Raw genomic sequence first — 24,566 nt, 5'->3', positions numbered from 1 at the left:
GGGAAGCCCTGCAGGCCAGGAAAGGAGTCCTGGGGACACGCCTCAGAGCTTAGGAGCTATAAAATAATTCTGAGCCCGTGCACTGTCCAGACTGCCTAGGGGAAACTGGCCATCCTTAACTCCCAACTGTTACCGATAATTACCAATTACTGTAATTACCAATAATACTCTGGGATTCCTAGCATCCTTTCAAACAATGTAACTTCAGATCTGAAAATTCCTGATGAGTGGAAAACAATACTACTTTAATTTCCATTTCACCAAGATATCTGAAACACAGGGAGGGGTTAACTTACCCACAACCACTGAGCGACCAGGCCAAGACGACAGGCGGTGCTCCTAATCCCTGACTAAGTTCTCTTTCTGCTGAATCGTAACCCAGGTGTTTCCACTGGTGCCCGGGGAGCTTTAAGTAACAGATTCTCAGGTACTGATTCAAAGGTGTGAAGCCTGGGCTTCTGTTCAGGTGAGGCGTTAAACCCCACCTGGCCTCAGGGCTTCTCCCCGCAGGCACAAGGGCTGCGTGAGGAGGCGAGGGAAGACAGAAGTCCCAGAGGAGCGGGGCCTGGTAAAGGAGGGACAGCTTTCCGGCAACAGATGGCCCGCAGCTCAGGCCTGGCTCCAGAAAAGGGAAGAGATGATGATCAGAAATAGAAACGCCGCAAGAGGCATCAGCCATGCGCGTCACGCCTCATGCAGCTGCCACAGCTTTGACCAGGGAAAGCACTTCTCTCGTCCTGCTTTTTGCCACAGACCCTCCTCTGCTCGGACTAGGGGGAGGGACAAGGGCAGCAGATGGAGTAAGAATGAAGGCAGCTGAGTGGACCACTCTCCTCGAGCTGGGAGAGGATGGAGGGCTGCACCCTTTGAAGGGCAGGGCAGGAGGCTGCACGCAGGCCCCGTTCCTCCCACGGGCCTCAGAGCAGTGGGCATCCACTCAGTTACCTAGGGGAGATGACAACCCTTTTCTGTGGTCTAGATGTAGGGTTAGAGGCCCCACCCCAGGTCAATCTCTTGCTCTCTGCCCAGCTCATTCTCCAGGCCTTCCCTTCCCCCATGCCCTTCGGGATCCTAATAAAATTACCAACAGTTGGGGGGGACAGGTAAACCTTTATTTGGAAAAGAGAATTCCAATGACCATTTAAACCCCCCTTTCATTTCCAAAACAGAAACAAGTAAGAAAACACGGAGAAGATTATCTATCAAGCTCCTGCCCTCTGCCATCTTTAGCCATTTTTAAACTACACTGCCTGGCAGAAGAGCAGAGCCGACGGGCCCTAGTTCTAGGAAACGAGACCGCCCTAGATGTCCGGGAAGAGACAGACAGAATGGATGGTGGGGTGTGGACAGATGGGCCTGGGGCTCAGACAGGCACATGCCCAGTACCCAGGAAACAATGCTTAAAAATATACACGCAGAGATAAATTCCCCAGAACCGAGGCATGGAAAGCTTATAACCATGAATGCAGCAGCAGAATCCAAGCTGGGTCTTTGGCTCTCAAAAAAAACAAAGGAGAAAACGTGAACCTCAGCTAACTGTCCCTAACTTTAGCCTCTCTCTGCTATATCCTCCAGTCCCGCTCTGGGGGCCACATCTGCAGGGCCACTCAGCTACTCTGAGTGACGGGAGGTATGAGGAGGAGCTGGCCAGGAACACCCCACGCCATGCCCAGCAATGAAAGGCTGAGGCCTGCAGGTGACTCGCGTGGGTGAGGGAGCCCCCTGAATGGGCCAGAGAGAGGGAAAGCAGAGACAACGAGCAGCAGAGGCTGGGCCAGCTGGAGCAAACCCTCAGGCACCGCCACGTCCGGGTCTCAGGCCACTTGTGCCCAAGGCCGCCTTTCTACTGAGAAGGCTTGGCCTGGGCTCAATCTCAGGCTTTTTTCTAGGGGGCAAAAAAGGGAAGGGAATGTGGTAGGCAGCAAACAGTAAAAAGCAGGGGGAGGAGAGGAACAGAAAGCTGCAACTGAGATGTGTGAGGCAAGGGGGCGAGTCCCTGAGGTCTCGAGTCCGCTGCCTGCTCTCCCGCCCCGGGACTCCCACCCTCTCCCTGGTCCTCCAGGGAGACCTGAGTTTCCTGACAGTTCTTTCTCCTCAGCCTTGAAGCGCTCTGAACCTCAAATCACTCTCTCTGCCCACTGACCCTCCACCCGCCACAGGGCAGCCTGGGGAAAAGGACAAGCCCTGAGGGAAGCACGCAGGCCGGTGGGGCACTCTGGGCAGGAGGCTCAGAGGCTGCAAAGACCGGAAGTGCACCCAAGTCTGCGGGGCCCACTTGTTCCAGAGCCCTGATGGAGAGGACCCCCTGGTTGGCCGGATGAATGCCTAATGAAACAGAAGATAAGGGGAGAGCAGGGCCCGTGAGCCACAGCCCCAGTGTGGCAAGGGGGTTGGTCAGAGACGGGCGTGGCCGCGCAGAAGAGCGCGGCTCAATATGTGTGTGTCTGCAGGAGGGCTGTGCCCACGAGTCTCAGGCAGGGAGAGGGTCGGGTCAGAAGGCACCACCAAGAAATGGCCTGAAAATAAATAATCAAGGAGATCAGTAGCTCCCGCAACCCTGGTAATCAAAAATCAGTGGGGAGTGCTGGATACACGGAGGGAAGGGGGGACCCCCCGCTTGTGCCTCTCCCGGGGCCACCCCCTCATGTGGCACAGGATTAGGAAGAGGCTGGGGCAGGTCAGGGACCACAGGCAGAGAACGTGGACAGGCCTGGAGAAAATCTAACCGTGGGGGAGAAGGGAACGAGGAGGGGGCAGGGAGGGGACGTTAAGTTTCTTGGATCTAAGTTTCCAGAAGCGTGGGATATTTCCACAGTCTCTGATCCGGTGAGCTCTTCTGGAAGAGAAGACGCGCTCTTCCCCTGGGAGCCCATCATGGGGCGGTGACTTCCATCCCGAAGCTGGCCAGTAGGCAGAGGTGGTCTGAAGAGCAGAAGGGGTTGGGTAAGCCGTTGGCAGCCCAGAGGATCTCTTCAGAGAGGAGCGAGAGCCGGCCCAGGAGCTTGAGGGTTCCATCCTGATACAGCCTGCGGTCTGGAGCACAGAGCGGAGGCCGGTGGGCGATGCGGCCACCACCACATGTCCCGGGGCAGGAGGGGGCCTGCGGGAGCTTCACCTTCAAGACGCTGCATCTTCTCGGCTGCCCACCCTCCCTCTCACCTCCTATGGCCTCTTGGACGCTCTATGTCAGTGAATGGAGCGAGTGTGTTCGGGGGCTGTAGCAAACTAGAGAATGCCCCTCCAAGCCTAGCATTATAAGACCTTCCGACTTTCCAAGAGAAGTCAGAAACCCAGAGTTTCTATGTAAAATCTGATTTTTAAACATAAAATCCAAACACTGTAAAAGACGTGCTTTAAAGAAAATAGGCGTGGGGCTGACAGACTGCCACACTGTGACCACAGTGAAGGGCGAGAAGACAAGAAACTGGATTTCTAACCTCACCAAGACCCTCACTAGCCAGCTGCCACTGAACAAATCCAATCACCTCCGGGTGCTCTATTTTGAGAAAGGAGGGATGGCTTGTTCTGCTACAAAGATAAAAAGAGAAGCCGGGCAAAGGGCCTAAGGGAAGTACGATGAGGATGACCAGCATCAGGCAGGTATGAGATCTGCTCCTTTGCCAGGCAGGTCGCAGTAGCCCAAGTCATGTGATCAGATGCCTGACCTACCATCAGCTCCCAGAGACTCTTGGGGGTGGCGTCTGGGAATCCCAGATCCACCAGGCTTACCAGTTCTGTTCCCATTCTCGCAGGACTCAGCTGAGAAGAAGATGTAATCCACTGTCGTTCCCAGACCCAGGGGCATTGTGGTGACCTCTGGGCGGCCATGCTGGGGCAGGAAATGAGTATACACCGAGGTCAGGTGTAGGCAGTGCTGGATGGTGCCCACAGTCCTACAGGGGTGGAGGGGGCGATAACCAGTCAGCAAACACTACTGAACTTCTCTCAAGGTGACTTCTCTGTGGATTTTATAAAGCTTTTTAATGGATGAGCCCAAATAACTCAACCTCAGCAAGTTCCTTCCCATGCTAACCAGAGACAGAGAGTCTTAGCTAAAATCAGCCTAGAAACAGACACATTTATATTCAGCCCTGATGATGTTCCTTATCAGCCACCCTCCTCTTGCTACCTGGTGAAGTATATATACCTCATGTGCCTTTGTCTGTGGGTCAGCAGGCTCTTCTGTGAGGCCTTACTCCCTAAGGAAACGTGCATGGGGTTTTCATTTTTAAGAACCTGGGTGGGTCGCCTCTGGCCTCTGCACACCTGTATGTTCCTCCATAACCTTATCATGTATTAGGAGGAAGAGAAAGCTCAGCAAAGTGTTCCCCCAAATCAGGCCCAGGAAAACCAAAAGGAGCCTCTCTAATACACCTCAATGGAGCTGGGATGCAAGCAGAGGGAACTGGAAGAAAATTACCTGGGGACGTCTGGCTCAGACTCAGATGTGTCTTCCTCAATGACAGACTCAGCCCAGCCAGCAGGTCGCTCTGCAGAAGACCAGAGAGAGGAGTTTTTCATTCAAAGACAGGGAAGGAGGGCCAGAACCTTGCACCCTGAAACAGCACTCAGATCCTTGACTGGATCGTTCCAGAGGGGAAAGGGAAAGAGAAAACATGAAGGGAGAAGAAAACAATGGACCGGAGTCAGGAACCTCAGGGAGCAGACCGACAGGGGCCTCTAACACAGACATCTCTTCCCTGGTTCAGCAACTTTTTAAAAAATTTACACTTTAAGTTTTAGAATAGGTAATAACAGTCTCATGGTTACAAAACACAAAACGTAGAGAAAAACCTCAGTGAAAAAGTCTCCTTCCTACTCTGGGGCCCGTGCCACTCAATTCCTCTCCCCAGGGGCAACCAACATTACCAAATCCCTGGTGTATTCCTCTAGAATCTTTTATCCCAGACAATCCATTGTGTATTTACACATATCTACATATGTATGCATATACATATGTATGCACACCCTTACACACATATATGCATCCATACTTACACATACCTATATATATACACACACATATTACCATTATCAGGAGAGAAAGAGGGAATATTATTACAGGTCCCACTGGGTGTGCTACAGTTCCTGGGGTCATAAAGAATCAGACATAGCGACTGAACAACAACAACCGACATTAGTAAGTGTTATGGACTGAATATTTGTGTCTCTTCAAAATATGTTGAAATCCTAATCCTCAATGGGCTAGCATTTAGGAAGTGGGGCCTTCAGGAGGTAACCTGGCATTGAGGGTGAAGCCTTCATGAATAGGATTGATGCCCTTTTAAAAGGGATCCCAGAGAGCTGTCTCATCCTCTTTCTGCTGTGTGTAGCTACAAGTTGGCAGTTAGCAAGCAGAGCAGAGTCTTCACCAGAATCAGACCATGCTGGCACCTGGGCCCTGAACTTCCAGACTCCTGAACAGTGAAAAATAAACTTCTGTTGTTCATAACCCACTCATCTATAGTATTTTGTTATAACAACCCACACTAAGAAAATAGAATAACAAGGATCAACAAAATTGACACTTAAGACAGACTGACCGAGAAAAAAAGAGAAGACTCAAATTACTAAAACCAGGATTAAAAGAGAGGACCATCACTACCAACCTTACAGAAATATAAAAATTATAAGGATACAGTTAAAAACTGTATACCAACAAGCTAGATGACTTAGGTAAAATGGAAAAATTCCTAAAAAGATAAAAACTACATAAACTTACTCAAGAAAAAGAAGAAAATCTGAATTAGCAATTGTTGTATACTATGACCAAGTATTTTTATCCTAGAAATGTAACGGTTTAACATCTGAAAATCAATTAACAGAATGTTGACGAACAAAAACCATGATCATCTTTTTTTTGTTGTTCCATGATCATCTGAATAGATAGAAAAAACCTTCGACATAATTCAACACTCCTTTATGACCAAAAAAGAAATAAAAAACCCAAACTAAAAGCAAAACAAAACTCACAACACTAAACAAAACTAGGAACAGGGCTTCCCTGGTGGCTCAGTAGTAAAGAGTCCACCTGCCAATGCAGGAGACGTGGGTTCAGTCCCTGGTCCGGGAGGGTCCCATGTGCCTCGGAGCAACTAAGCCCACGTGTCACAACTACTGGTAGTTTGATATACGGCCAAGTCTCAGGAATTTCCTGTGGATATTTTAAAACTTGTCTTTGCTCTGCCTTTAAAGTTCAGAGTTTAATATGTGTCAACGAGATTTACCATACAACATGTTACTTCAGTTCAGTCGCTCAGTCATGTCTGACTCTTTGCAACCCCATGGACTGCAGCATGCCAGCCTTCCCTGTCTATCACCGACTCCCGGAGTTTACTCAAGCTCATGTCCATCAAGTCGGTGATGACATCCAACCATCTCGTTGTCTGTTGTTCCCTTCTCCTCCCACCTTTAATTTTTCCCAGCATCAGGGTCTTTTCCAATGAGTCAGTTCTTCACATCAGTCAAAGTATTGGAGCTTCAGCTTCAACATCAGTCCTTCCAATGAACACTCAGGACTGATCTCCTTTAGGATGGACTGGTTGGGTCTCCTTGCAGTCCATGGGACTCTCAACAGTCTTCTCCAACACCACAGCTCAAAAGCATCAATTCTTCAGTGCTCAGCTTTCTTAATAGTCCAACTCACATCCATCCATGACTACTGGAAAAACCATAGTTTTGACTAGATGGACCTTTGTCAGTAAAGTAATGTCTCTGCTTTTTAATATGCTGTTTAGGTTGGTCATAGCTTTTTTCCAAGGAGCAAGCGTCTTTTAATTTCATGGCTGCAGTCACCATCTGCAGTGACTTTGGAGCCCAAGAAAATAAAGTCTCTCACTGTTTCCATTGTTTCCCCATCTATTTTCCATGAAGTGATGGGACCAGATGCCATGATCTTCGTTTTCTGAATGTTGAGTTTTAAGCCAACATTTTTCTCTCTCCTCTTTCACTTTCATCAAGAGGCTCTTTAGCTCCTCTTCACTTTCTGCCATAAGGGTGGTGTCATCTGCATATCTGAGGTTATTGATATTTCTCCTGGCAATCTTGATTCCAGCTTGTGCTTCATCCAGTCCAGCGTTTCTCATGATGTACTCTGCATAGAAGTTAAATAAGCAGGGTGACATGTACAGCCTTGACATACTCCTTTCTAGATTTAGAACCAGTCTGTTGTTTCATGCCCAGTTCTAACTATTGCTTCTTGACCTGCATACAGATTTCTCAGGAGGGAGGTCAGGTGGTCTGGTAGTCCTATCTCTTGAAGAATTTTCCACAGTTTGCTGTGATCCACACAGTCAAAGGCTTTGGCATAGTCTATAAAGCAGATGTTTTTCGGGAACTCTTGCTTTTCCAATTATTCAACGGATGTTGGCAATTTGTTCTCTGGTCCCTCTGCCTTTTCTAAAACCAGCTTGAACATCTGGAAGTTCACAGTTCACGTACTGTTGAAGCGTGGCTTGGAGAATTTTGAGCATTACTTTACTAGTGTGTGAGATGAGTGTGGTAGTTTGAGCATTCTTTGGCATCACCTTTCTTTGGGATTGGAATGAAAACTGACCTTTTCCAGTCCTGTGGCCACTGCTGAGTTTTCCAAATTTGCTGGCATATTGAGTGCAGCACTTTCACAGCATCATCTTTTAGGATTTGAAATAGCTCAACTGGAATTCCATCACCTCCACTAGCTTTGTTCATAGTGATGCTTCTTAAGGCCCACTTGACTTCACATTCCAGGATGTCTGGTTCTAAGTGAATGATCACACCATGATGGTTATCTAGGTCATGAAGATCTTTTCTGTATAGCTCTTCAGTGTATTCTTGCCACCTCTTCTTAATATCTTCTGCTTCTGCACTCATTTCACATGCTAGCAAGGTAATCCTCAAAATCCTTCAAGTTAGGCTTCCACAGTACGTGAAGCAAGAACTTCCAGATGTACAAGTTTGATTTAGAAAAGGCAGAGGAACCAGACATCAAATTGCCAACATTCGTTGGATCATAGAAAAAGCTAGAGAATTCCAGAAAAACATCTACTTCTGTTTCACTGACTACATGAAAACCTTTGACTGTGTGGATCACAACAAACTGTGGAAAATTCTTAAAGAGATGGGAATGCCAGACCACCTGACTTGTCTCCTGAGAAACCTGTATGTGGGTTAAAAAGCAACAGTTAGAACCAGACATGGAACAATGGACTGGTTCAAAATTGGGGAAGGAGTACAACAAGGCTGTATACTGTCACCCTGCTTATTTACCTTCTATGCAGAGTACATCATGTGAAATGCCAGGCTGGATGAATCACAAGCTGAAATCAAGACTGCAGACATGCAGATGATACCACTCTAACGGCAGAAACTAAAGAGGAACTAAGCCTCTTGATGAGGGTAAAGGAGGAGAGTGAAAAACTGATTCAAAACTCAACATTCAAAAAACTAAAATCATGGCATCTGTTTCATGACAAATAGAAGAGGGAAAAATGGGAGTAGTGACAGATTTTATTTTCTTAGGCTCCAAAATCACTATGGACATTAAGTGCAGTAATGAGAGTTAAAAGACACTTGCTCTTTGGAAGGAAAGCTATGACAAACCTAGACACTGTATTAAAAAGCAGAGACATCACTTAACTGACAAAGGTCCCTATAGTCAAGGCTATGGTTTTTCTAATAGTCATGTATGGATGTGAAGTTGGACCATAAAGAAGGCTGAGCACTGAAGAATTTATACTTTTGAATTGTGGTGCTGGAAAAGACTCTTGAGAGTCCTTTGGACTGCAAGGAGATCAAACCAGTCAAGCCTAAAGGAAATCAACCCTGAATATTCATTTGAAGGACTGATGCTGAAGCTGAAGCTCCAACACTTTGGCCACCTAATGCAAAGAGTAGACTCACTGGAAAAGAGCCTAACGCTGTAAAAGACTGAGGGCAGGAGGAGAAGAGGCCAAAAGAGGATGAGATGGTTAGATAACATCACTCACTCAATGGACATGAGTTTGAGCAAACTCTGGGAGATCACAAAGGACAGGAAAGCCTGGCATCCTGCAGTCCATGGACTTCTCCAGGCCAGAATACTGGAGTGGTGGCCTTTCCCTTCTCCAGGGGATCCTCCCAACCCAGGGATCGAACCCAGGTCTCCCACATTGCAGGCGGATTCTTTACCAGCTGAGCCACAAGGGAAGCCCATATCCAATTGAAAGGAATTCCAAAAAAAGGAAGAAGAAAGTAGAAAATTATTGAAGAAATTACCAGCAAACCATCATGAAATTTCAGAAATCAAGGGATTAGAGAGAATGACCAGAGTCTCAGGGAGGCAAAATACGTGACATACAAAGAAAGGATCAAGAATCAAAATAGAAGCAGACTTCTCATTAGCAATACTGGAGCCTGCACGACAATGGACTAAATTAATTTCCAAACTAGACCTTTACTCTTACCAAAACCTCATACAAGTGTGAGAACAAAAAACAGAAAGAAAAAAAAAAATCAAGTGTTTTTGTTTTTTTTAGCACATGAAAAGAAAAACCAAAGAGAAAGGAAAACTGGTTCTCTCAGCAGTAAGTTCTCCCCCTGCAGCTCTGTGTACGAACAGCACCTCTCTGGCAGTTACATGGGACCCAGACCTCTGCCTGCCCTACCAGGCTGCATGAACACACTGGCCCCAACTGGCCCCATCTGAGTTAAGACAGCTTCCTGGACCATTCAGCACTGGTAGCAGCAGAGAAAGTAAGGTATGCAAATACCTGGGAAAAGGATAGTAAGTTGGGCAGAAATAAGCCAGTCCAAAAGCTGGATTCTGAATTTTCCTGGTTCAAAACCTGATCACATAGCTTTGCTCTGTGGCCATTTGGCCAGTTTGTAAATAGTAGTTGCTGCTGCTAAGTCACTTCAGTCGTGTCCAACTCTATGCGACCCCATAGATGGCAGCCCACCAGGCTCCCCCGTCCCTGGGATTCTCCAGGCGAGAACATTGAGTGGGTTGCCATTTCCTTCTCCAATCCATGAAAGTGAAAAGTGAAAGTGAAGTCACTCAGTCATGTCCAACTCTTAGCGACCCCATGGACTGCAGCCTCCCAGCCTTCTCTGTTCATGGGATTTTCCAGACAAGAACAGTAGAGTGGGTTGCTATTGCCTTCTCCAGTAAATAGTAGTTAGTCCACTGTCTTACAAAAGTCATCTATTAGCAACTGTTTTTTTTCCTAGAATGCCCTTAACTAGGCTCACGCTTTATTCTTGACATGTTAAAAGACCCAAAGCTCTGTAAATAAATGGAAATATGCAAGTGCTCATGAAAAAGAAAACATAGTAACCCCTTTTGGTGTCTTTAAGAACCATACTGGAAAGAAGAAACCACTAATAATTTAAAATATTTATAAGAGGGGGACTTAAAATTTAGATTCCCATCTTATGAAGTATTCCCTCAAAAAGAGAATGAGGGAGCGTGAGAATCACAATGTTTCTTTCTTTTTTCATATGTGTTATGTAGAACACACTAGCACCATGCAATGTCAACTTGTGGGAAAGTCAGACCATCACTGCCTACCACTGAGCTCCTCTTGCAACTGAGATGCTTCCCATTAAAGTCAGTATCACAGTCAAGTTGGCAAGTTTTACTGTGCACAGCTGGGCTGGATGACTCTGGCGCCAGATTGGAAATATTATTTGATAGCACATCTAAACAAGTCCTCCAGAAAAAAAAGATGACACACAATGATCTCCTGGTACTGAACTCATCTTTCTACACTCATGGTCTACTAAAAGTGATGGTAGCTTTTTAGACTCAGGAGCCTGTTCAGCCCTGGATGGGGGTACTGAACAAACAGAAAGGCACGTTCACGGTTTGTGGAGGATGGGTGTGTTTACTCAAATTTAATCTCAGTTTTGAAAATACTGTTATTATTGGGCACTGTTAGTGAACTGGATATTTTCCCCCTACATAATGATTCTACTTACAAAGTGATTGTCAGTATGTATTTAAAGTTCTTATTTTGTTATTAAATCAAAATGCTTATTTTATGTTTCAAGTACAGTACTGATTTTTTAAAAACAATCTATTCTTAACATGGAATTACGTATGTGGGATCCTACTACGGTTTAACTTGAGGATTCTGAATTCTTAAAACACTCATCCACAGCTTCCCTGCCTGAGTCCAACTGACACAAGCACTTACCCCAGTTCCTGGCGCACGCCAGTCGCTCTGCGCACAGTTATTATCGCTATCACCACCGCTGTAATAATATATTAGCTTGGCAAATAAGAAAAAAACCCAAGCCATTGAAATGCTCCCTTCTTTGTGTAAAATGCCAATGCAAGTTAAATTCCTTCAAGAAAACGATTAATTCATTGCTTACCACCAGTCCTTTTGTTAATACTACAGTTTTTTCAGTCACTGCTTGGTCATCTTAAGTTATTCTTCTAGCATTTTCTTCAAGAAAGAGTTTGGATTGAGTATAAAATTCTTGAGACATATCTTCTTCCCTGGAAACTTTACTCTCCCAGTGTTGAATGTTAATTTTAAGAAATCTGAAGCCTACCTAATTATTTTTATCTTTAAAGGTAGCCCGATTTAAAAAAAAAAAAAAAAAAGGTATCCCACTCTTTTTGTCCAAAAGATTCTTTCATCTTTGACTTCTGTTAACTTCATGTGGAGGTCTTACTGTTGATTCTCCTCAGTTTTCCCTGAGACGTCGTATATCCTTCTCAATCCAAAAATTCAGATCTCTTCATCTTGGGAAAATCTTCCTTATATCCTACCTTTAAATATTCCTTTTGTGCCATGATATTGGCTTTCTTCTTTGTAAACGCCAATCACGTATATATTCAATCTCCGTAACTTCCACTCCTGTCATAGTCTCTCTGGCACTTTCTATCTTTCCTGGCCTCTGCCTCTTGTTTTCAGCAATGCCTCCTCTCTCTTGTGCTGCATCTAATTTTGGCTTCATTTTAAGTGATTTTTTTTCACTTTTTATTCCACTTCTTTCCTGAGCTCAGCAGCTTAAATTTCATCCTCTGGACCTGCATTCCAAGTAATGGGCATTTTCCTTACGACACAGGGTTGTGTGAGTCCTTTTAACCTTTACATCTCCCAGCCAAAAAAAATGTGTAGCTCCGTAAGCATTTCATCTCCACCCTGCCACTTAAACAGACTGCTTCATGCAAAGATGGCTTGATTCCTTGATCAGTCTTTCCTCCAGCGCCTCTCTGGACTAAAAGGGTTCAGGCAATTTCATTTCACAACCTGTGCCATCCTATTCCTATTGATGAAACAAGGGATTCTGATTTTGTGCCTCAAGGTTCGCACCTCACCATGAGGAAACGCACCCTGCCGGTCCTTCCTGAGATTCATACACGGCCCCACAGATGAGTCTCTCTGCACCTCCTCCAGCTGGATCGCCAGTGCTTCTTGCAGCCATTCCACCTGTGCTGTGCTTCCCGATTTCAGATATCTTCAGGTCTCCTAGCGTTCTCAAAGATGGAGTTTGGTTTTTTTTTCATTCTCCTTGTTGCTTTGGAGTAGTAGTTTCACAGACAAGAAGTGGAGAATGTCAAGTATATACTCTGCTATGCACCATCTGAAAGTTCTCAGTAGGAGTAACTTTTTACTACAACCAGGACTGTCACCTTATGATTTTCACGTCTGTTTTCTCTCTTATATATGCCGTACACGTGCTGCTGCTGCTGCTAAGTCACTTCAGTCGTGTCCAACTCTGTGCGACCCCATGGACCGCAGCCCACCAGGCTCCCCCATCCCTGGGATTCTCCAGGCAAGAACACTGGAGTGGGTTGCCATTTCCTTCTCCAATCCATGAAAGTGAAAAGTGAAAGTGAAGTTGCTCAGTCGTGTCCGACCCCCAGCGACCCCATGGACTGCAGCCTTCCAGGCTCCTCCATCCATGGGATTTTCCAGGCAGGAGTACTGGAGTGGGGTGCCATTGCCTTCTCCATACACATGCTAGGTATGTATTAGCAACTTTAGCTTACAAAGCTTCTGGCATACTCAAGGTCTCAAAGCTGGTTAGAACCCAAGTCTCTTGATTCCTAGTCCATGTTCTCAATACATGGCACATGGCCAGTGAACCTCACTGACCTTCCCCTCAAGTATATTTTTACCAGAAGCTGATATCTAAGAATTATACCTATAAAAGACTAAAAACCCACATAACTGACAAACATTAGAAGTGAAGAGGAAAGAAGACCAAGCTGACTTAGTTGGACAAGTCAGGGAACAAGCTGAGCTCCCGTTACCTGGCTTAGTGTCTGTCACTCCTTCCAGAAGAACCAGTCCCACAGGTCGCCGGCAGGCAATGCTACAGAAGCGGAAACGCAGCAGGAAGTCTCGGCTATACTTGCGTCTCTCTGTAAACCAGGGAAAGCCATACAGTGAAAGGAAGGAAGAGGAGCCACGTGCTGGGACTTCCTCAATCCCAAGAAGCTTCCAGTGTAGGGACACAGAGGGAGTCTGGCCCTGAAGACGAGGAGATTTTCCAAAGGCTATGATGGTCAGTTGTCCGTTTCACTGGGGGACCACGAGGAGGACGATGAAAAGTATAAAGGAATGAGCTCAGAGAACTGAGGGAATTACGCTTTCTCTTGTCAACGAGGTGCTAGCTTTCTCCCAAGATGGGCAGGGAGGGACAACCAACCAGGACAACGGCACGTGCTCACCTGAGCTCGTGGGATGACAGAAGGTGACATACTGACAGCAGTCAGTGATACCCAGGGAGCTGGGCCACAGTGGGGCCTGCAGCTTCCTCTGATAAAGCTGATGGGAGAAGTCTTCCTGTCCAGATACCTATGAGCAAAGAGCAGACGGCAATGAGGACTCCGAGACGGAGAAAGAGAGAAGCCCGTGTTTGGGGACATACGGACAGACATACACACACAGTCACACTATGTACAAAACACGTCAGTCTCAGGGGAAAGTTAAACATAAGGAACTAATTAAAACTATTTTTTTTTTCTTAGAAACACTGAAATGTCCATGAGACAGGGATAAGGGGAAAGAGAATAAGGTCTGTGAAACAAAGAGAAAAGAACCATGTGAACACAGGGTCCCCTAAATTTCACCTTGGAAAAATCTACACTACTCTGCCAGGGAGAATCCGCTTTCAAGGGCTTTAATTTGCCAGGGGAAAAGGCTTGTTTGGATCTTTGGATCTTCTGGATCGAAGTCTAGCATCTAAAGCCCATTACTGGGAAATCACAGGGTCAAACCAAATGGGAAATGCACCAAAGCACTTTACCGTATCTACGCCACCATCCTCAATCAAAGCCCATGAGCAGCCTGGGAGCGGACGGAACGTAGTAGGGGAAACATTTGGCACCATCAGTCATCTGCACATCTCCAACGCATGTAGCAAAATCCCCTTTATTTCATTTACAAACAACAAATATTTGAATGCCAAGTAGGTGCAAGACACTAGCCATGTGCTGGGGAGATAATCTCTCTGCCCGCAAAGGATAAACACTTTCAGTATGCCATCAGAAGGAAACACCTTCAATTGAATGGCCATTTACTAGCTGCGTCACTTTGGGCAAGTCAGTTAACACCTCTTGGGTTCCATATCCTCTCCTATTGAATGGGATAATAATACCACAGACAACTAAGAATCTTGACAACAATAACCACTACCAATTATTGACTGCTCCCTTTGAAGCAGGAACTGGAAAACACTTTGTGTGCATTATTTTAATGAATCCACCAAAGAAGACCCTCAGAAGTAGGTCTCATCATATTCTCCAGGGTATGATGAGGCCAGTGGGGCTCACGGAAGGGAAGTAACTTGCCCAAGGTGGCAGAGCAGGGATCTGAACGCAAGACTGTCTGGCTTCCAAATGAGTGCTCTGAATCACTCTGCTTAATGGCAGCTGTCATGTGGGAGGCCGTTCCCAAGTCTACTTCTCATTCCCTGAGCCCCTTGGTAACAGCAGCAGCCTCCTGGCAGGATAATGCCTTCCTCTTTGCATGTGGCAACCAGGACATCGCTGGCACTTAAGTAACCTCATTAAAATAAAAGCCCAAAGGGCTCGACAACAGTTCAGTCATCTTACGTCCTTTCTCCACTGCGCCTTGCCAAAAGTTAAGGAACAAACTGGATCAGCAGGAGCGAAAGAGAGAAACAAGGAGATTAAGTGACATATAAAGGAATCAGCACAAGCTGAATGCTCCTCAGCAGGGCTACATGAAGCACAATAAAACTGTAACACAGCTTTGTTACAAAGATTCAGCAGTCAATAGGAATGAGATAGATACATATGTACATTGTTAAGTAAAAAAAAAAAAGCTAGAAAATGAAATATACAGTAATATGTCATGTTTATAAACACATACAATAGAGTAGATATCAGCCATTAGAAGCAGTCTCAGCACAGTACTGGAGGGCAAGAGCCCTGGGGCCAGACCACCTGATTACAAATCCTGGCTCCACCACTAAGGACCTGCACAAACTATAGAGAGTAAATGACCTAACTTTCTCTATGCCTTAAGTTTCTCACTTATAAAATAGAAGCAATGATAGAACTTGTGGAAACTAATGAGTTAACGTAGGTAAAGTGCTTAAAATAGCATCTGGCAGAGTGAGTGATTAATAGAGACTATGACAGTTACATCACCACAGCAGTTTAGGTAGCACTGCAAATGCACAGAAAATGACCTGGAAGAACAGCACCAAACTCTGAACAGTTATTACGAGACTCTAAGGGGAGACGTGGGAAATGCAGGTAATAAAGCGGGCTTTGGTCTTAAGCCCGCTTTATCACCTCCATTTCCCACGTCTCCCCTTTGAGTCACGTAATAATGCTTGAATCCTTATAGAGAGGTACTTGTGTACATCTGTGCATTTACTTATGTACTTGTAAACTAAACATAAATTAATGATAAACCCGAAAGGATTCCAGTATACCAAAGGCACTCACGAGCTCCGAACTTCCAGGTATGGGTACCAGAGCTATCAACAGGACACGAGAAAGCAGGAGGGAGGCAGCACAGGAGTCCCCTGGGTCCCTGCCACAGAAGCAGCCCTGCATGCCGCACCCCAATCCCCCTGTAAGCCAAGCCCACAGTGGCCGCTCCCATCTCACCTTCCAGGCTGGCATCCCGTGGTACTGGAGCTCTCCGTCCCTGATGAAGTTGTAGAGAGGTGAGTCGGGGACGGAGTTCAGGTCCCCGCACAGGACGATGGGGCAGTGGCTGCCGTCTGACAGCCTGGCCACCTTGTCCACTTCGGCCAGGAGAATGGCCATCTGGGCCAGCTTGACGTCGCCCCGCCGTGGGTTGTACAGGACGTGGGTATTTGCCACACATAAGGGGGCCACCGAGACTTGCCCCAGGCCTTCTGGGACCAGTGGCTGCAGCAGCAACACTAAGCCCACATTGTCCCGATTGAGGAGCTCCAAGCCAGGCCGAAAGTACTCCACGGGGCTGGCGCAAAGCAGACGGAATCTCGTGGGCTTGTAGCAGACAGCACAGCCATCTGTCTTACACCCGGTCCTCCTCTTGTAGAAACAGGTAAAGCCTGCAAGGAACACCCCGCCAAGGAGAAGGGTCAGTGTCCTTGAACCCTGCATCCCTCCAACCAATGCCAGCAGCCCAGGTGTGTGTGCCCAGTGCACCACTCCCGCTGCTCAACACGGGGGAGTCTGCACCCTGACACATCCCTGGGTTCTGCAGAGGTTCCCTTACAGCGGTAACCAGATGGCTGTGCAGCTAGAAGGGGAAGGAGGGACAGAAGGGTGTGATAGGAAAAGCATGGACTCCGGGGTAAGACAAGTTGGAGTCCAGGTTCCACAAGCTATGAGCTTTTTTATTTATAGCTTTGTGACCTTTGAGCTAGTCACTCAATTTTTCTGAACCTCAGTCTCCTCCCTATAAAACGGGTGTAATAATTTCAGCCTCAGAGAGTTGGTAAATAGATGTAAATAAATGGCAATGTATGTCAGAACCACTTTAAAACTTCAGGACTCTTGTTTTTCTTCTTACTCCACATGAGGGAGCTAGCTCACAGGTGAGAGGGTTCACTGAGATGAAAGAAGAGATGGTGTGTTCAATAGAGGGCAGACAGGGTGGGAGGAAAAAAGACTGGCACACGTGCCAAGGAGCGGCATTACCCATCATTCTCAGAGAGGGCTCCAGCTGCTCCCAGTAATGATCTTCCTGGACTTCCTGGAGACACAAGATCTGGGGAAACGACACAGAGACCAGTCACTCCAGGGTAACGGAGGGCACCACAGTGTGACTCCCACCCCAGGAGTGGACGCTGAAGCCACGTGAGAAGCTGCTGTGGGTCTCAGGCTGGGCCACACTGACACTTCTGGGGGCTGACTCTTCCCAGACTGCCACTCCAGCAAAGAACAGGCCCCGAGTGAAGCTGGATTTTCCTGCTCCTTGAATCCCTCAAGTCTTCTTCCCTGCCTAAAGGTGCTAGCGAGGGTGTACCTATGGAGAGGCATCTTAGTATCTGCCCAAAACTCATTTACACCAGGCAGCAAGCTCCCATCCTAAGCCGGACTCCAATCACATGAACAACTGTGGGTGAACTCATTTTTCTAAGGGCACAGGGAAACAGCCAGGGTCCAGAGCAAATGCAAAATGGCACACCCCCATCCATCCCACCCTCCCCGCCCGCCTTCACTTACATCCGGGTCCCAGTGCTGGAATTCCTGCATGAGATTCGCAAAGCGATAGTTCCAGTTGAGGATGTCTGGGTGGCAATGCAAATAGAGCTCGGAGCTCTGCTGCATCAGGTCCTGGGCCAGGATATTATAGGACATCAGAGTGAACTGGAACTGAGGGCCATCCCCTGCCTCCAGGCCCTGAACATCTGGCTGAGTGGAGAAATCCTCCCATTCTCGCCACAAGATTTCTGCAAAGGGGTTGGGAAGAAGAGGTCCCTGGTTGAGTCCATGCTGTCCACAGGGCCTACCGTCTCTGCTCTGGCCCAGCAATACTGTGACAAAGTTCCCTTTCTCATTTTCCCTGTCATCCGTCCCTTTCCGTGGTGATCTGAACAACACTCTAAGGACAGCCTCAGACCAGAGAGTAAGCGCCACAAAGCCAGAGACAATCTTGGCCTGTTCACCACTGCATCCCTAGTACCTGGCATAGTACCTGGTACTTAGTACACTAAAATTCACTAAACATGGCCAGCAACTCCTCACTTTTGATAAAGCCATTGGTCTCCGGGGAATCACTCAGATGAATGCGCTTAACAGTCATCTGAGATTAAAGACATTTCTAGAGTAATCTCAGCCTTGGCTGTTTTCTGACCTCTACACCTGGAAGGGCCTACAGAACCAGAAACTGTAATGTGTCCCCTGTATCACCTAGAGCAGGGAGCTAGCTGTAGAGTGGACTGCAAACCTATGCGAGGCACAGCCTCATTCTCCAGATTTTAACGGAAGCCCGATATGTAACACAGATAAAAATGGAGTTATCCTGTTTGGGGCAGAGAAAGCGAAGTCCCTGAGAGCTCTCCACCCTTACCCCAGGTTCCTCCAGACAATCAGTAACAGAGAATGAGAGCTAGGGTCTGCTTTCAGTTCTACCACTACCTAGCTATGTGACTTTCGGCAGGTCCTGCCACCTCTCCGAGCCTTGATGACTTCATCTCAAAAGGCCACAGGGCTGGATGAAATGACCTCTAAGGCCCCTCTGGATTTGCCGCTGCAAGTCTCAGAAAACCAGAATGTGGCGGCAGAGCTCTACACAAAAGGGCCTTCTCTTTAGCAACGGCTTTGCCCACCTCCGAGACGACCGCTGCCCCGGCTCACTCAACCAGCTGTCAAGACTCACCGTGATACGGGATTTCCACTGGGGGAGGCTGAAGCTGCCCCAGACCCTCAAAGGGCCAGACGGCAGCCTCTTCCTGGGGCACAGGCTCCGGTGCGATGCTCCAGGCCACCATCGCGGGGTCCTCATCCCACTGCTCTGTGGCCAGCGCACCCATGGGGAGGACGGCACAGTCTGTGTACTGGGGGCCGGTCTGCACGGGCACTGCTGCCCACATTGGGCCCTCGACCTCCGGCAGCAGCTCCTCCTCTCCTAGCACCTCGGGGAAAGGCTCCTCCAGGTTCTCCGCTGCCCGCAGGTCACTCAGCTGCCTGCTGGACCACTTGTCCTCAGGAGCAGCATCCTGTTCTCCAGGATTATCCATCAGGAGGGCCAGGCTGCTCTCAGCGAGTCCCTTATCTACAAGGGGACCATCACTCACAGTTGACAGCACCTGGCTCGACCCTTCTTCCCGCCACTGCTGCAGCAGGCCCTCACACTCCTCCTGGTCGGGGCCCCGAGGGGCCATGGCAAAGTCGCCTTCTACCTGGGAGGACGAGCTCTTCGCCAGGAGGACATTTTTTCGACATGTGAAGAAAGCATCTAAAAAGAAAGCCAAAATACCATGTTATAAGATGATGGCATCATTCAACTCACACTCCTCTCTCAACTTCTGATATAAGTCTCGTGTGCGTGCATGCTCAGTCGCTTCAGTCGTGTCCGACTCTTTGCGACCCTATGGACTGTAGCCCGCCAGGCTCCTCTGTCCATGGGATTCTCCAGGCAAGAATACTGGAGTAGGTTGCCATGCCCTCCTCCAGGGGATCTTCCTGACCCAGGGACTGAACCTGGGTCTCCTGCACTGCAGGCAGATTCTTTACCACTGAGCCACGAGAAAGCCAGTAAGTCCCATACAAGCAAGAATCATATCCACCGTGCTCATCGTTGTATCATCACTGAACCTGCCCGTTTTAGGGTCTGGAACATAATCATCACCAGAGCCAAGTGCTTACTATGTGTCAGGCACTGTTCTAAGGACTTTACAAGTATTAACTAATTTACATGGTAGGGATCTGATAAATACTCTGTGCGTGAATGAAAGAATGGCTATCCCATATAATCGAGAACAGAGATGATCACATATAACCACGCTCCTTTTGTCTGGAGGCTAAGAATCCTATTAACTTCAACTCTCTGGTTCTAAGAGCCACATGACACTGGAACCAGCACTTGACCATAATCATAACTGTGGGTTGTGGCCCAGCACCGAAATGAACAAAACTGTGTGACCTTAGACAATGCCCCTAGTGAGATGGACTTACTCTTGAGTGTAAAATGAGGACGAGGGAACTGTGAATTGGATAATCCCCAAGAGCTTTTCTAGTTCTATAAATTTCCCCGTCTATGAATGCATTCCAACAGAAAGTAGACAAAAAGGGTGTCTCAAAATCTGGACAATCTGCCTTTTAGCAAAGGCCTGGGGTCCTCTTCTCAAAGCTATTTATTCTACTCATAAATCTTCACAAATATCGTTATCAGCTTTCCCATTCCATAGCGCTCTGCTCCTGCTGCTAAGTCGCTTCAGTCGTGTCCGACTCTGAGCGACCCCATAGACGGCAGCCCACCAGGCTCCCCCGTCCCTGGGATTCTCCAGGCAAGAACACTGGAGTGGGTTGCCATTTCCTTCTCCAATGCATGAAAGTGAAAAGTGAAAGTGAAGTGGCTCAGTCGTGTCCGACTCTTCACAACCCCATGGACTGCAGCCACCAAGTTCCTCCATCCATGGGATTTTCCAGGCAAGACTACTGGAGTGGGGTGCCATTGCCTTCTAGAGGCTGCAAATCAGAAGGTGCCAACAACTCAGCAAGAGACAGCCGCCACCTCTCTGCTACAGCAGCCACGATGACAGCCAACAGGCAAAGAAAGTAGGTGGGAAAAACTCTAAAATTAGAGGCCCCCAAATCCAAGCACAGTACTGTGGTGCAGACAAAACGTCCCCCAACCAACACACACTAAGTCACTTGTTTATATCATCCAAGTGACATGGATGATGTCCCTCCATCACTGGAGACACATTTCATCAGTTCCTTTTCTTCAGGCAAGAAAAACTTCAAAATGGCTCAAATGTTGAAAAACACTCTTATTTATGGCCTGTGTGGATTTAGGTCCCTCAAACCTCAAAGTGGTTTTCCACCAGGGGTGATTCTGCCCTCAAAGAACATTTCCACATTGTCTGGAGGAACAGTGGTCGTCCCAACTGTGGGGACGCTACTGGCATCTAGTGGTTATAGGATAAAGAGATTGTGAGCACTCTACAGTGAGACAGCTCCACAAGGAACTATCAAATATCAACAGTACTGAGAGTGGGAAACTCTGGTTTAAACCTATGTGCTGGGTTGCTGGTTTTAGTCTCAGGGACTCGCTAATTCACTGCCCTTTGAAACATCCTCTATTTATACCAAATGGCATAAGTTCTTTGATTTATATGTGTGAGGTTACTAGTTTTCAAATTTAGGTTTTGATTGGTGGTGGTTTGTGTTTTTCAGCAGAATTTTTATTAAAGATAGAAAACCTGTAGAAACCAAATACACAAATAGGACTACGTTAATAGGTGTGTACCTATGGATGGGGGGAGGCCCACACCTGTGGGTGGGAGGGCAGCCAAAACTCTGGCTACTGGTCAAGAAACCTCTGGACTAGAGGTCACTAAGTATAGGTCACTAAGGCTGCCATTATGAACAGTGGCAAAGCTCAAGAAATAGCAGCAACATGGTTAGAGGAATATGCGATGGTTCTCTGAAAGCAATGCCTTCTGTGGAGTTCCTCATTTCTAAGGAGTATGTATACACAAGACATTCTCGGATTCCTGAACTGAGTGCCTACTATAGTCTGGGTAGTATGTTAGCAGTAGATACAGTAAGCAGAACAGACAGCCCTGCCTTCCTGGAGCTTGCATTCTAGTGCGCAGATACAAACATACATGTACATACTTTAAGTGTTTTATATGAAATATGAAGTAACAGATATTACACACACAAAATGTAAAATTCCAAAAAGGAAAAGCGTAGAATGCACACAGCTGGACCTATTTCTAAGAAATAGAAATTACTCTCTTCTATTCTAAAACTCCTTCTTAGTCTGTCCTGTCCCCTAAAACGCCAGAGAGAAGTCCAGGAGTGCTGTGCGATCTCCGAGAGGAACGGATGGTCTCTTAAGAACAAGAACCTCGGAAAAGTCAAAGGCCAGGAATGGGGTGCGCGGGCAAACCCCGGCAAAGTTAAACAGTAACTCTTCTCCAGGCCGCCGCTGAGCACTGCCTCCACCCACGACATGTCTACGCGCACGGAACAATTGCTTCAAAGATGAGGTTTCAACGTGTCTCTGGATTCTGCTGTTTTTCAACCAAAGACTCCGCAGAGAGGCAGCTCGGAAAGGAGACTGTGGAGTCGACCCAGGGGAAGACAAAGCAAGTCCAGGTCTTCAGTCCACAGACCCTTAAAGGCCGAAGGGCCCCTGTCCACGGAGAATTCGGGCACTCGCCTCGGCCCCCAAGGGGGCCAACCCTCCCTGACCCCCGAGAAGTGACTCAGCGGGCCCCGGAGCCTCTCCGCGCCCGCGGGGCCAGAAAGTGGGGGAGAGGGGCGGCTCCGCCCCTCCCCCGGCAGCCTCCACGCTGTAACTGTGGCCCGACGCCTCCAGGCCACCGGCGTGAGGAGGTGGGTGGGGGGTGCCGCCCACGAGGGTCGCCGGCCAGGCCTGGGCCTCGCGGAGTCCAGGATAAACCGGTCGTGAGGCCGGCCGCGCAACGCACGCCGCCCAAGACCCCGCGGGGGCCCCCCCAAGGCAGGCCCGGAGGCTCGGCACCCGCCCTTCAGGACGCGGGGCCGGTACCTGAGAGGGCGCGGAAAAGGCGCGCGGCCGGCAGCAGCAGGTAACACAGACACGACGCGATCATGGCCGGCCGCCCGCGCCCGCCGCCCCTTCTCTCCGTCACGGCGAGCCGGTCTCCCTCCGCTAGCCCTGCCCCCGGCTCCGCCCCGCTCCCGGGCCCGCCCCGCCTCTCCGGCTCCGCCCCGCCTCCCCGGCTCCGCCCGCCTCCCCGGCCTTGCTCACTTGACCCCGCTGCGCTTCAACAACAACTTTATTGGGCACGCAGGGCCAAGATTGGGAGACAGTTCCCAAGGCAACCTAGCGGAGCCTGCAGGGCCTGGCTGCCGGCAGCGGCGGCGGCACCAGGTGCCCCGGCATTTAACATTAACCCCCTCCTTGCAGGCCCCGTAGTGTTATTACTAGTCCACGGTTTTATTCCCACTTCTGCCACCTGACTGGGTGTCCACCTTGGGTGCGCCACCTAACCATTCCTTCCATCGGTTACCACGTCTGTAAAATGAGGGGCTAGACTTTGTCTCTTTAAGGTCTCACCCAGCATGACTTCTGTGATCTTGCCCTTCTCAGCTTACATTGGAGACAGAAAACTCTTCCTCATTTTTCTCCTTAACTCTCTTCCCCAGCTTAGATTTAGGTCACACATCAAGTCCATTCCTTGCTTCAGCACATACGATTTTGTCCCCTGCCTCATCCTGTTCCAAAGGGGCCCTTTCCCCCGTAATTTTGAAGAAAGGGGGTGTCCCACTGGTAAGGGAGCCAAAAAGGGAGGTGGGAACCCTCCACAAAGGCAACTGGACCAAGTCTGGTTGGTGGGTTCATTTTCCTCCGGATGTCTGTGACAATGCCAGGCACATAGTAGGGACTAGATAAACCTTGTTGACAGAATAAAATATATGTCACTAAAAGAAGGCCAGTTCTTCCACCAGCTCTGTGCTACCCAGACCTCTTTAATCCTGTCTTCCCCTTTCCCACTCTCCATCTCCTGCCCGACCACACTGTAAAGAAGGAGTGATCTTTCAGTACCCCCAGTTTCAGTACCCAGTGTCTGAGCTGTGCAATTTCCGATTTGGGACTGGCGCCTTGGTGGTTCCGGGAAGCCCTCTGGAGAGTCACCAGATCCAGGACCAGCTGGGTACATCATAACACTGCAAGGCTGGAAGGAGGAAGGAGGAGTCAGTACGGTGGCCTTCCCACCCTGGCCCCTTAGCTCTATAGGTGGCGTGTGCCTTCATGCAATCCTACTCTCATCTTCTCCAGAGATGAAGCAGAGGCTGCTGGGGTAATCTGAAGACTGGAAAGCCTCTTAGGAACTAGCACATAACTACCTAAGGAGCCCCCCAGATCAGATTGACCTCCTTCATATGTGCTTAAATAAACCTTCCTTGCATGTCCTTCCATTTTGTCCCAATAATTACCTAAAGTTGAAGTTCCAAATCAGATCCTAAATCAAGGCACTTATCTGGAGACTATGTGTATGTGTGCGTGTATTTAGTGGCTCAGTCGTGTCCGACTTTTTGCAACCCCATGGACTAGAGCCCACCAGGCTCCTCTCTCCATGGAATTCTCCAGGCAAGAATACTGAAGTGGGTTGCCATTCTCTTCTCCAGGGGATCTTCCCGACCCACGGATGGAACCTGGGTCTCCTGCACTGCAGGCAGTTTCTTTCCCACTGAGCCACCTGGAAAGCCATATCTGGAGACTAAGTTATGGTTCCCTTGAAGTGAAGTCGCTCAGTCGTGTCCGACTCTCTGCGACCCCATGGACTGTAGCCTACCAGGCTTCTCCGTCCATGGGATTTTGTCTGAGTTGATGTATTCATTCATTCACGCTTTCCCTGGTTTGTGCACTCGATATATTCATCAGTGATGTACCAAGCACTCATCAGCATTTACTCCAGCTTCACCCCAGTCTTTTCTTGACCTCTGG

At 48.2% G+C, this 24,566-nt stretch overlaps 1 protein-coding gene across 1 annotated transcript; it reads right to left on the bottom strand.

Annotated features, from left to right (window-relative positions):
• Window positions 1-1,163: 1,163 nt before the first annotated feature.
• Window positions 1,164-22,707, bottom strand: ANGEL1 (angel homolog 1). The gene is made up of 10 exons (XM_068964796.1): window positions 22,644-22,707; window positions 18,777-19,355; window positions 17,621-17,847; window positions 17,093-17,162; window positions 16,067-16,500; window positions 13,652-13,778; window positions 13,232-13,342; window positions 4,421-4,490; window positions 3,730-3,893; window positions 1,164-3,033 (listed from the first exon to the last, which is right to left on the bottom strand). Exons 1-10 carry the CDS (start codon window positions 22,705-22,707, stop codon window positions 2,873-2,875), a joined length of 2,007 nt encoding a protein of 668 aa, XP_068820897.1. The 3' UTR covers window positions 1,164-2,872.
• Between the last annotated feature and the right edge of the window lie 1,859 nt (window positions 22,708-24,566).

The sequence above is a fragment of the Capricornis sumatraensis genome, chromosome 2 (assembly GCF_032405125.1).
Source record: "Capricornis sumatraensis isolate serow.1 chromosome 2, serow.2, whole genome shotgun sequence".
NCBI lineage: Eukaryota > Metazoa > Chordata > Mammalia > Artiodactyla > Bovidae > Capricornis > Capricornis sumatraensis.
Note: the sequence above shows the minus strand (reverse complement) of the source record. Positions and strands in the feature narration are given on the sequence as shown.